Source organism: Mustela nivalis (assembly GCF_964662115.1).
Source record: "Mustela nivalis genome assembly, chromosome: 14".
NCBI lineage: Eukaryota > Metazoa > Chordata > Mammalia > Carnivora > Mustelidae > Mustela > Mustela nivalis.
The window spans coordinates 80893095-80906252 of NC_139033.1; the positions used below are offsets into that span (position 1 = coordinate 80893095).

The 13158-nt window shown below is 42.2% G+C and overlaps 1 protein-coding gene across 26 annotated transcripts in view; it reads left to right on the forward strand.

Moving 5' to 3' along the window:
- GNB1L (G protein subunit beta 1 like) overlaps positions 1-13158 on the forward strand; it is a 70013-nt gene that overhangs the window by 13624 nt on the left and 43231 nt on the right. For 9 of the 26 annotated variants that reach the window (XM_082697539.1, XM_082697515.1, XM_082697532.1 and 6 more), the window contains one exon: positions 11696-11745. The exons of the other annotated variants lie outside the window; for them this stretch is intronic. In XM_082697539.1, the coding sequence (XP_082553665.1) occupies positions 11696-11745 (50 nt within the window). The remainder of the gene's footprint in view (positions 1-11695; positions 11746-13158) is intronic. 26 annotated transcript variants of the gene reach the window in all.

The following is a 13158-nucleotide window of genomic DNA, read 5'->3' on the forward strand; positions in this document are numbered from 1 at the left end:
GGTACAGCTGTCACAATCGTGAACTGACAATGGTGCATCATTACTGACTTAAGTCTACATTTATTCAGATTTCTTGAGTTTTTACCTAATGTCCCCTTTCTGTCCCAGGATGCCGTCCAGGGCATCCCATTACATTTCGTTGTCAGGTGTCCTTAGTGTCCTCTGGGCTGTGACAGTTTCTTAGACTTCCCCTATTTTTCTAGCTTTGACCGTTTTATGGGGTACCAGTCAGGTCTTTTGTGGAACGTTTGTTCCTCAGCTAGGCTGTGGGTGTCTTTCTCATGATTAGACTGGGGCTGTGGGTTCCCGGAGCTGGACCTCAAAGATAAAACATCATCTCATCACATATTAATGGTACATACTGTCAAAATGACATCACTGTTGATGTCGGCCTTGGTCACCTGGCTGAGGTAGTGGTTGTCAGGTTTCCTTTCTGTAAAGTTAGCCTTTTCTCTTCCTTTCCAGACTGTCCTCTTAGGAAGGACTCAGTATGGGCCGCCCCTCATGAGGGGTTCCTTGAGAGCTGAGTATCTCCACAAATGATTGGGAATTTTTCTGCATGCAATATTTGTCTACTCTCCCCCATTTATTTTTAAAATTATTTTATTATATCAGAATGAACTCGTGAAGATCTGTTATTAATATGATCATTACTATGAAATGTACTTCAAGTGACTCTTAACACCTGTCTGCACCAGCACCACCACAATCCCAACCCAGAAGCTGATCCATTATCTCAGAACCTTCCTCTTGCTCCCCCTCAATACTCAGCCTCTCCCCACAACCCCTGGCCCTTTGTCACCGCCCACCTGTGCTCTCTGCCTAGTTGGGCCGGAATGCCATATAACTGTACGTAACCTTTCACGCACCATAATTCTCTGGAGATCCATCCATGTTGTTGCGTTTTTCAATAGTTTCTTATTGCTCGAGAGTATTCCATTCACCTGTGAATGGTCATTGGGAGCAACATGAACAGAACTGCTGTACACATTCATGTACAGGCTTTTGTTTGCACATAAATTTTCATTTCTCTCCAATAATTATCAAGGGGTAGGATTGCCAGGCAATATGATACATGTATATTTCACTGTATAAGAAACTACCCAGGTGTTTTCCAGTATGCTTGTACCATTTTGCATCCTTAGGAACAGTGTATGAGAATTCCGTGTTCCACGTTGGTTTTGTTCTTTTTTATTTTTTCCATTCTAATATTTGTGGCCTTCAGTTCAATTTCTGCTAAATTGTCAAGCTTATGTGCATTGGGTTGTTTATAGCATTTCTTTAACGTTTGTTGTGTCTCGAGTGATAATCCTTTCATGAAGATAGTTTGCTTCTATCTGTTTAGATAGAGATTTATCAATGTTGTAAATCTTTCTAAAGAACCAGTCTCTGGTTTTGTTGATTTTCTCCATTGTTTTACTATTCTCTATTTCATTTGTTTCTGCTCTATCCTTATAATTTCCTTCCTTTAGCTTGCTTTGGGGCTTATTTTGCACTTCTTTTTCTAGTTTCTTAAGGTAAAGTAAAGACTACATCATTGATTTGAGATTTTTCTTTTTTTTTTTTTAAGTAATCTCTACACCCAGCATGGGGCTTGAACTCACAACCCTGAGATCCAAGAGTCTTATGCTGTACTGACTGAGCCAGCCAGGTACCCTGAATGTAGGCATTTAATGCTATATTTTTTCCTCCATGCCTCACTTTAACTGTGTCCTACACATTTTGATTATTTTGTTTTTCATTTTTATTAAGTGCAAAATATTTCCTAATTTCTCTTGGGACTACGTACCTCTTTAACCAGTTGAGTATTTCAAAGTATATTGTTCATTTCCCAAATATTTGGAGATTTTCCAGTTACCTTTCCATTATTGATTTCCAGATTAATTCCATAATGTTAGAGAAGATATTTTGTATGTTTTGTTTCTTCATTTTTTAAGGTTTTATGACCCAGGATATGGTCTATCTTGATGAATATTCCATGTGCATTTGAGAAGAATGTGTTTTTTTCTGTTGGGTAGAGTATTCTCTTAATGTCAGCTAGGTCAGGTAGATAGATAGTATTAATCAGGAATCTGTATGACTTTTTGGCCACTTACTCAGCTAATTTCTAAGGAGGAGTTTTAGTCTTAGCTATAATTATGTATTTGTTTATTTCTGCTTTTTAGTTCTATCAGTTTTTCCTTCATGCATTTTGAAGTTCTGTTGTTAGCTGAATACATATTTAGGACTCTTACATCTTTTTGATGAATTGACACTTTTTATTATTTTCTGTCCTTATCCCTGGTACTGTTCCTTTCTTTGAGGTATACTTTCTGTGACATTAACATATTCTCTCCAACTAACTTTCTTTTATTATATGTATGGTAATTCTTTTCATCTTTTAATCTGTGTTTTATATTGAAAGTGGGTTTCTGCCAGATAATTTACATTTGGGTCTTTTTTTTTTAAAAGGTTATAATTGTTAGATCTAATAACTAACATGTTAAGAGTATTTACATTTATTGTAGGCATTGATGTGACTCTATTTTGGTTCACTATTTTGTTGTTTTCTCTTTTTCCTTTAATTTTTTGGTTCCTTGGTCTCTTCTTTCTTGTCTTCTTATGAATTATTTAAATATTTTCAAATACTCTGTTGAAATTTTTCTGTTGGCTTTTCAGCTGTATCTCTTTTTGTATTATATGTTTTTAGTGGTTCCTCTAGAGGTAGCAGTGTACATTCTCAACCTTTCACAGTTTTGGGGGGTTAATATTATTTTTCATTTCATATAAAATATAGAAGCCTTACAATCATATAGGTCCCCTTGCCCTCCTGCCTTCATGTGATAGCTGTCTATTAAGAATCTGACCAGACACCTGGGATCGAGTCCCACATCGGGCTCTCTGCTCGGCAGGGAGCCTGCTTCCTCCTCTCTCTCTCTGCCTGCCTCTCTGCTTACTTGTGAACTCTCTATGTCAAATAAATAAATAAATCTTAAAAAAAAAAAAAAGAATCTGACCAGACAGTATTATCATTTTAACAATATACATGTTCACTTAAGAGATGAAAATTTGTCTTTTATATTTACCTGGATATTTACTATTTCTCTTCCTCTGCCTTCTTGAAGTTCCATGATTCCTTCTGATTAACATTATTTTTGAGCTGTAGAACCTCCTTTAATATTCCCTTTGGGCCACATCTGCTGCCAAATATTCTCTCAGTTTTCCTTCATCTGAGAATATCAGTTTTTGCCTTCATTCCCCAAAGAGAATTTACTGAATATAGAGGTTTTTTCTTTCAATAATTTAAAGATATTCCACTGTCTGCTGGCTTCTGTGGTTTCTGACGAGAAATCCATACTAATTCAGATTCTTATTTCCCGACGTATGTGTCATCACTGTCAAGATTTTTTCTTTATTATTTTTCAGCAGCTTATGCTGTGTTTGAATGTGGTTTTATCCTGCTTATGGCTCATTGAGATCTTAAATCTATAAATTTTTGTCTCTTCCCAAATTTGTGGAATTTCAGATAGTTATTTATTCAAGTAATTTTCCTGCTCCATTTCTTTCTCTTCTTCTCCAGACTCTAGTGACACGAATCTCAGACATTTTATTGTTTTTCCACAAGTCCTCGATGCTCTAATTATTTATTTTAATGTTTTTTCTTTCTGGTTTTATATTAGATAATTTCTGTTGACCAATCTTCATGTTCTTTGGCTCTTTCCTTTGTCATTTCCCATTCCATTATTGAATTTTTTTTGTTTTGGATATTGTATTGTTGTTTTGAAATTTCAAAAAATTGATTTATGTTTTTCTGCTGAGAACTTCCCTTCTGTTCATTTCAAGTATGTTTACTTTTGCCTCATGGAGCATAATTATAGAAGTTGCTTTAGAATCCTTTTCTGGGGGCGCCTGGGTGGCTCAGTGGGTTAAGCCGCTGCCTTCGGCTCAGGTCATGATCTCAGGGTCCTGGGATCGAGTCCCGCATCGGGCTCTCTGCTCAGCGGGGAGCCTGCTTCCTCCTCTCTCTCTCTCTGCCTGCCTCTCTGCCTACTTGTGATGTCTCTCTGTCAAATATATAAATAAAATCTTAAAAAAAAAAAAGAATCCTTTTCTGATATTCCCAATATTTGAATAGTCTCGAAGTTGGTATCCGTAAGTTGACTTTTCCCTTGAGAACTGCTCTCATTTTCTGGTTCTTGGTATGTTGAATAACTTTGTATTATATCCTAGACATATTCTGGTTGAGTGTTACATGGGGTCCTCTGGAGAATGTTGAGTTTTGTATTAGCAGGCAGTCAGCCAGTTAGAATTGCCACACAAGTTCTGTCTTGCCCTTTTTGGCCTATGGTTTTAATCTCTTCAATTTTCAAAGCTTTTGAGAGGTTCCTTTGGGTCTATCCCAGGCTTATGAAACTCAGTAGCGAGCATGGGACTTTTGTGAGTTCATTCACAGAATTAAGAGACCCTTTTCTTTTGCTCTTTCCTCTCTGCATTCCCCACCCCCATGCCCAACTCTGCACACACACTCCATCCAGCAGGATTCACTTCTTATGGTTCCTTTGGCCAAAAAGACAGAGGTTTCTCTCAGAGTCACTTCTTCCACACAGTTCTGTGTCCAGGGCCCATTCTTGTCGAGACAGTGCTGAGAGAGAAGAGAAAAACAAGCCATCAGGGATTTCCTCTCACATTTTTTAGACTTTTTCTTTGTAAAGTTGTCCAGAAACTAGTCTATCTAAGTTTTAGCTACTGCTGCCTTGCAGCTATGCAAGCTGGGCCTCCCCCAAGGCAATGCCCCAAGACATACGAATAAAATTGGAAAACTCACCCCATATAGTTCTCCTCCAAGGTTTTACTTGCCTCCAAAATCTGTCTGTCATTGTTCACTTTTCAGATGTTTTAGGTAATTGCTTTTTATACTTTGTCTAGAGTTTTTAGTCATAGTCAGCCAGAGAAAGAGACTATGGTAAATTTATTTCATCCTCGCCAGATCCAGAAGCCTGTCAATGTAGTTTTACTTTGCATTTCCCCATGAGTCATGTTAAGCATCTTTGTATATGTTTAAGGGCCATTTTTATTTTTTGTGAATGTGAATTCAAGTCTTTGCCCATTTTCTATTTGGTCTTCAGACTTTCTTTCCTTAATTTTGAAGATTTCTGTATATCGTAAAGATATTTGAATTTTATCTCTTTTGACACGAGAAAGTTTAGAAATGTCTTAGGTATTTTATCTTCTAATTGGTATTGTGAAAGAAATTTTCTCTAACTGGTTATTATTTGTGCATATGGAAGCTAGTAAGTTCTCTTTGTTAGTTTTTTTCCCATACCATACTAAGGGTTTTTTTGTTTTGTTTTGTTTTTTTAACATTTGAATTTGTTTTATCATTGATTATTTAAGGCTCTCAAGTATATCATCATGTCATCTGGAAGATCATTTAATGTTTTCTTTTCCAAGTCATATGCCTTTAATTGATTTTTCTTGTTTAATTGCATTGGCTTAAATCTTCAGTATAGTGTTGAATAGTAGTATAGATACTGGGTATTCTGGTCTTAGAGAAAATACCTCCAATATTTCTTCATAAAGTAATGTTTTGACTGTAGAAGGAGGTTGTGTGTGTGTGTGTGTGTATTTTAATAATTTTTAAGAAACCCGTAGTTTCTCTTTAGTTAGGTGGGGTTTGTTTTGTTTTGTTTTAAGATTTTATTTATTTATTTTGAGAGAGAGACAGCACGAGTGATGGGGAAGTGCAGAGGGTGAGGGAGAAGCAGATTCTCCACTGAGCGGGGAGCCAGGTTAAGTGTTTTATTAATAAAAACCTAGGTGCCCTGGTTAAATGTTTTAATAAAAAATGGGTATTGGGGCACCTGGGTGGCTCAGTGGGTTATGCCTCTGCCTTCGGCTCAGGTCTTGATCCCAGGGTCCTGAGATCAACCCTGGTGTCAGCCTTCCTACTCAGTGGGGAGCTTGTTTCTCCATGTCCCTCTGCCTCTCGCCCCCTCTGCTCATGTTCTCTATTGCTTGCTCTCTCTCACACACACATTCTCTCTCTCTCTCAAATAAATAAATAAAATATTTTTTAAAAACACAACAACTAACCTTACATTTCCACTGGTCATCCTGTATTATTTCTTTAATTTGGTGTTGTATTTTGTTTGCTAATATTTTATTTACTATTTTTGTATGATAATCATAAGTTATATTGGTCTCTACTTTCCCTCTGATCAAAACTTTAAATATACCTCATGAATTCTGGTTTATAGTGCTTTTCATTGTCATTTCTTAAAGTTAGTAGATTAAGTACTTCCCATTTCACCTAAAATTTGTTGTATAATAAATGGCTTTAAATTTTTAGTTGGGAGCACATTTTAGTTTTTAAATTGTTAATTTCTGATATAACTGCACTATGGTCATAGTGTGTGCTTATAATATTTCTTCTTTATGGAACTTACTGATGTTTTCTTTGTGACCCAGTATATAATTTTTATACATGTTCACATGCACTTGAGAAGAAGGGCTAATCTCTGTTTTCTGGGTGTAAAGTTCCATGTGGATCCATAATATTTACCCCATGGAGTCTTCTATTTCCTTACTTATTATTTATTATTCACTTGCTATGATTTGTACTAAAAGTAGTAGTATATCCTGTTCTCCAATTATTGGTGAATTTTTTCTGTGACTCTGTGCATTTCCTGTAGTTTCTGTTTTATAAAGGTGGTGTTTCTGTCTTTTAGTACATAGGTATTTGAAACAATCATATATTCATTGTAAATTGCAGCTTTCAGTATTGCAAAGTATCTGGGTTTGTCAATTCTGATGCTTTTTGGCTAGAATTCAACTTAGTTGACATCGATATTTCAACCCCTGCTTTTTTACTGTTTCTATTTGTCTGAAATACCTTTATCCATCTCTAGTTTTAGCCTTTTGGAATCACTTTAACTTAAAAAAAAAAAAGATTTATATATTTATTTTAGAGAGAGAGAGAGAGCAAGTGTGCATGAATCAGTGGTGGGGGGGTGCTGAGGGAGAGGAAGACAAGTCCCAAGTAGACTGTGCTGAATGCAGAGCCCTAGGCTCAGTCTCAGGACCCTAACCAAGATCACAACCTGAGCTGATACCAATCAGGTACATAACCGACTGCACCCCCCAGGCACCCCCCCCCTTTTTTCCTTATTAGCTTTATATTCTGAGTATTCTGGGTATGGCTTATTATCAGATATATGTGTCATGAATATTTTCTCCCTGTCTATAGCCTCCTTTTTTATGTTCTTAATGTCTCTTAATGAGAATTATCATTTTGAGTTTCAGCCATGTGAGACTGGAGTTTATACAGTTTCAGTTGCGTGGCATATTCTGTTATATGTATGTACCTACTTTGTGCAGTTGATGGCCATTTGCATTGTTTCTAGTTTTTATTGGCATGCATAATATTGCTATGAACATTCTTGTACAAACCTCTCCTTGTACATATGTGAGAATTTCTTTAGGGTATTTATCTAAGAATGGGGTTGCTGCCTCATAAGGTGTGCAGACTAGTCCTAGACTGTTTTCCAAAGTGATTCTTTCAATTGTGTTCTCTCTTGCAAGATAAAGGGTTCAAGTTGTCCCACAATGTAGTCAACATTTGACAGATTGTTTAATCTTTTGCTAATTTGCTAGGAGTGTAATTATATCACATTGTGGTTTTGACAGGCTTTCCAAGATTATTAATTAGGTTAAACATCTTTTCATATGTTTATTAGCCATTTATGTTTCTTGTGATATATCTGTTCAAGTCTTTCGCTTATTTTCCTTTTTGGCATTTGCTTTCTTATGTATTGATCTGTGTGTTCTTTATTGTAGATATGAGTCCAGTGTGGGTTTGTCTTCCTTTCCTTCCTCAGAATGCTTTTATAATTTTAAGAATGCTTTTATAATTTTAATTTTATAATTTATAATTTTACAGAAAAGTTGCAAGTATAGTATAGTGAATACTTACATACCCTTCACTTATGTTCATTAATTGTTCGCATTTTGCCACATTTGCTTTACCTGTCTGTACGTAGATAAGGATCGGAATTTCTTTTTCTGAAACATTTGAAAACAGTTTGCAGACATCATGACGTTTCAGCCCTAAAACACTGGAGCCTGGGAATAAGGGCATTCTTTTAGGCAAAATGCCATTATCCTGCCCAAGAAAATGAACAATAATTTCATATTTTAAAATATATTATATTTCTTTATTTAGAGAGAGAGTAAGCATGAATGGGAGGAGGGGCAGAGGGAGAGAATTCCAAGCTGACTCTGCCCTGATGCCGAGATTAGACCTGAGCTGAAATCAAGAGTCAGATGCTCAACTGACTGAGTGGCCCAGGTGCTCCACAGTAATTCCAAATTATCAACAGTCTATATTCAGAAACTCCCCAGTTGTTCCTTACCTTTCTGATCCAGTCAAGTTTCATGTATTATATCTGGTCATAATGCCTCTTTCAGTCTCTCAACTTAGAACCTTCACCCTGCTTTTTGCTCTTGTTTTTTCTCTTGATCTTGACCTTTTTGATAAGTATGAGCTAGCTGCTTTGCCCAATATCCTGTAATCTGGATGTGTCTGTTTTCTGCAAGTCATTGGCACAGGTGTACGAGGATGGTGCTGTGTTTTCTGGCATCACCTCAGGAGATAAGTGATGCTGGTTTGTTTACTATTGGCGGTGCCAGCTTCAATCTCATGGTGAAGGTGGTGACAGCCAGATGTCTCCATTGTTAAGGAACATTCTCCTTCTGCGATCAGTAAATAATCTGTAATGTAATACCTTGGCACAGTGCAAATCTCCTGTTTCCCAACAGCCTTTCACCCAGTTGGATCCTTATTCAAATCTGAGTGGTGAATTTTGTGATCTCTTGCTCTCCACTTGTGATTTTAGTCCCTCTTTCTATTTCTTCAGAGCCTTAAACATCTTTATTCTATATGCCTGGATACTTTGTGCTCTAGGGGTCTAGTTCTACCTTTTGTTGTTTCTCATGGCTCTCACTCATGGTGCTGTGTTTCCTTTTTCTTTTCTATGAGTTCTGATTGCTTGCATTTCATAGGACTTTATTGCTGAATTCATTCAGGCCTGTGTTGAAGGTGGGCTCCTTTTTTTTTTTTTTTTTAAAGATTTTACTTATTTATTTGACAGAGAGAGAACACAAGTAGGCAGAGAGGCAGGCAGAGAGAGAGAGAGAGAAGCAGGCCCCGCACCGAGCAGAGAGCCTGATGCGGAGCTCAATCCCAGGAGCCTGGGACCATGACCTGAGCCGAAGACAGAGGCTTTAACCCACTGAGCCACCCAGGCATCCTGAAGGTGGGCTCCTTCTGAGAGACAGACTGAAGTTTTGGAGACCTCCTCAGGTGGTGTAAATTAGGACTAAAGCATCATTCTGGCACCTCTGGTGTAGGTCTACTTCTGGTTCAGTTTAACACTGAGCATTTAGTCCTGTGGGGTCTCATCATTATGGAGATGTTCCTAGGAGATTGTCTACTTTGGGAAGGTCCTAAGCTTTGTCTTCATGGACTTGGAGGTCTTGCCTTAGAACCAGAATTCTAGATTACTAATGTAGCAAATGCCCTCAGGGCAGGTGCCAATTAGGGGGGGACTCCGTAGACCTTACTATGTTTGACTTCTGCTTACTTTGGGCCTTTGAAAGTTCTAAACTTTTTTTTTTTTTAGATAGCTTAGTGATGTACTGAAGAGGTTTTTTTTTTTTTTTAATTTTTTAGAAGATTTTCTTTATTTGACAGAGATCACAAGTAGGCAGAGAGGCAGGCAGAGGGGGCAGGGAAGCAGGCTCCCCGCTGAGCAGAGAGCCCAATGCGGGGCTCCATCCCAGGACCCTGAGATCATGACCTGAGCCGAAGGCAGAGGCTTTAACCCACTGAGCCAACCAGGCGCCCTGGGTTTGGGTTTTTATTTTAGTTGTTTTGTGGGCATCTATCCTGTCACAGAGTGGTGCCTCCCTAGTTTCTGCTGGTTATGGAATTCTTAGGTGCCTTGTGGGGCTTCTGGAAGCCGTTCTGTGCTCTCCTGTGGCCCACTTATGGAGGGCTGGGGGTGGGGGGGGTGCTGTTTGAGGTACTCGCAGCATCCCACATGGCTTGTCCTTGCTCTCCCAGGCATAGGCAGTCAGGCAAGATCTGGTGGGCTGGAGTCAGCAGGGATAGTGCTTGGTTGACTCTGGTGGTGGCTTCCCTGCTTTGGCTCACTTCTCAGTACTCCTTGTTGATTTCAAGCTTCTTCAAGGACCAGCGGTCCTGTTGCAGTAAAAGGAAAGGGTGCTGTGACCGAGGGCACGGTGGGTGCTCAGGGCCAATTCAGGGATCAGGCTATGGTCTTTGGGTACCATCTTCTCCCTTGGTCCTCCCTGCCTCCTCTGTGTTTGCCAGTCTCTAGTTGTTTGCTTGCCTTCCCCATGAGGGGCACTCTTGGGTCCCATGGCCTCTGTGTCTGCCTGAGGCACCATAGCTTGGTGGGAGGGTGAGTGCCGGGTGTAGCCTGGTCCCAGCCACCTATGCCTTTCCCCATGGGACCCTGTCTCCCTGCTGCTCCTCGTGCCAGGAGGAAGGCTCCCTTCTGGGCCCTTCTCTGTGGGGCTGACCCTGAGGCCTGCCAGGCTGCTGCTTCTGAGGTGGGACGCAGGGGGGCACTGTCATCCTCCATCCATGGGCCCAGGGCCTGAGGGGCTTTCGGGGTTCGCAGCATTGGTTGGAAAGGTTGTCAGAGTTGCGCAAATTTTGTCAGGTTGTCTTTCTTTTTAATTTTGAAAAGAATGTGTCTCTCTTTGACATCTTGAAGAACAGGCAGAATCCAAAGTTGTACTCGGTGGATTAAGTTTCATGTTCCTTTGCCCTCTGGGAGGAAAAGACGAGTGACAGAACAGGGGAACGAGGCAGTGGCGGGCGGCTGGTACCGTGCACCGGTGTTGCACAAGGGGCTGCGGCCTCCGCTCCAGGCGGCTCACTGCCAGGGGAGATAGGATAACGCGATTATTCTCAATTAGATTAATAAAGAATAATTAGATGTCATAAATCAAGTAATCATAGGATATTGTCATGGGAAAAATATGTAGCTCGAATTAATTAGTTTTCAAATAAAGCGTTTATTTTAATTGCTTGAAATGATGGAGCCCTTAATTGCCGATGCATCATTTTGGCCTGAACAGTTTGGTTGTTGTAACAACGTGACGGGTTTGTTCCCCGCAGTTCTGGGGAAACAATAGAGGAGAACTTGATTTCATCACCTCAGACAGAGCCTTGTGCTGGTGAGGTTCTGGAAACTCCCATCAGGCCGCAGGCAGGTGGCAAGTGTGGGCTGCGCTTTGGCTGGCGCCGCCCAAGGCCCCCCCCCCCCCCGTGCTGCCTGTGCATGTGTGTGAGTGTGTGCAGGCATGTGCATGCGTGTGTACACATGTGGGTGTGTGCCCTTTGTCCGTGTGCACATACGTGTGCATGAATGCTGCGTGTGTGCATGTAGTGTCTCCTGGGAGCTCACCAGTCCCAGGCATGGAGCAGGGGCCATAGGTCATGGAGCGATGTGGGGTCAGGTCTCTGCCCACAGGAGGCCGTCCTTGCGTTAGGGAAGAGTCAGTTGGTTTTTAGCTAAAGCTGAGAGAGGCTTTCAGAGCAAAAACCCTAAAAAAGAAAGAAAGAAACAGGGACTTGGCCATTTGTAAGGTCCATTCTCAGGGACCCCTTCCTTCTCTTTGACAGAGGCGGGATCAAGCAGTGGAGCGGCTGCCTATGGTCTCTCCCCATTAAGGGTGAGCATCTGCCCCTTCCTGTCCCCAGCCCTGCCATGTCAGCTCTTGGTCTTTAGGATCAGCCCCAACCCTACTTCCAGCCCTCATGTGGACCAGGCCTCAGCTGGCCTGATGCTGGTAGTGGCTTTCCACCAAGTCTCTGCAGCGTTTCCCTGGCTCCGGTGGTCTCTGGAGTCTCAGGTCACTACCTGCCCCCCACTCCCCTCCTGTCTGGTGACTCAGAGCCCCCTGGCCTCCAAGGCCCCAGCTGCCTTGATAGTGGCATTTCTCAGGTGTTTGAACCTTGCACTCTAGTGAAGCTACCCCGGGCTCTATTCTGGAGAGAGAGAGAGAGAGAGAGGGAGAGAGAGAAGGAAAGTGTCTGGGATGGTTTCACTGAGGGGGAGGTACAGGGCTTCCCGGTGAGGGTGTGGCTGAGTGGTGCCTGGACCAGTCTCCAGCTGGAGAAACTCACGCCCCTCCTTCCTCTGCGACTGCGTGTTTGCTTGTCCTCTGGCTCAGCCCCCATCCCACGTGAGCCTCTGTCTTTGGCCTGGAACCCCCTCCAGCCTCTGGCATTGGCAAAGGCTCCCTCCTGGAGGAATGCTATCTTCTCTGCCCCTGTTCTTTGCTCTGCCCAGTTCCCCTGGTGGCTGTGGCTCCCTCAGTGGCCAGGTAGCCTCCTCCCTGGTCTGTGTCCAGGCTGGAGAAGGACAGGTGGGAAAGCGTTTCAGATCCCAGCAGGAGAGGCCCCCTGATGAAGTTGCTGTAGCCTCCCAGGAGTCTGCTCCTGGCCTTTCCCTCTGTACCCTCAGCCTGGCCTGAGACCTGCAGGTTGACAGATGTGCCCCTTGGTCATTGGAGCAGGTCACTTCTGGTCCGGCAACGCCCCCTGCACCATTGCTGGGGTGGGCTCAGTGGTAACCCTGGGAGGCTTCTCCTTTCAGGAGGGTGGTCCCCATGGGACCAGTGATTTGAGGAAGGGTCACTTATCTGTCATATCAGTCCTCCTGGGGAGTGACATGGTAACTCAGTCCCTACTCCTTCCCCACACACCAGTGCACTGGCCGCTCTACCTCTTGGTGGCAGCGTGCAAACTTCAGACCTGAATCTGAGGGGCCTGGGGTAGCTCACCAGACCATTCCCTGCCTCCTTTTCTCCAGCAGTGAATGGTGCTGCTTTCCCTGAGGGTGGACGTATAGGCCCTCAGGACCCAGCAGGCAGGGTCTGCGGCACATGTGAGAGAGTTTCCTCTCTATCTTTGGGTCCTGCTCGCTCCCCCAGGGCTCCCACATACCTGTTGTCTGTCCCTCGGTTCATCCCTTCAATATGCACATGCTGAGGAGCTGCTGTGTGCCTGATGCCAGTGGTCAGGCCTGTGGTCTGGGGGGAGCAGGCCAGTGTGGCCCCTGTTCCCTGAGCTTGCTGTGGAGC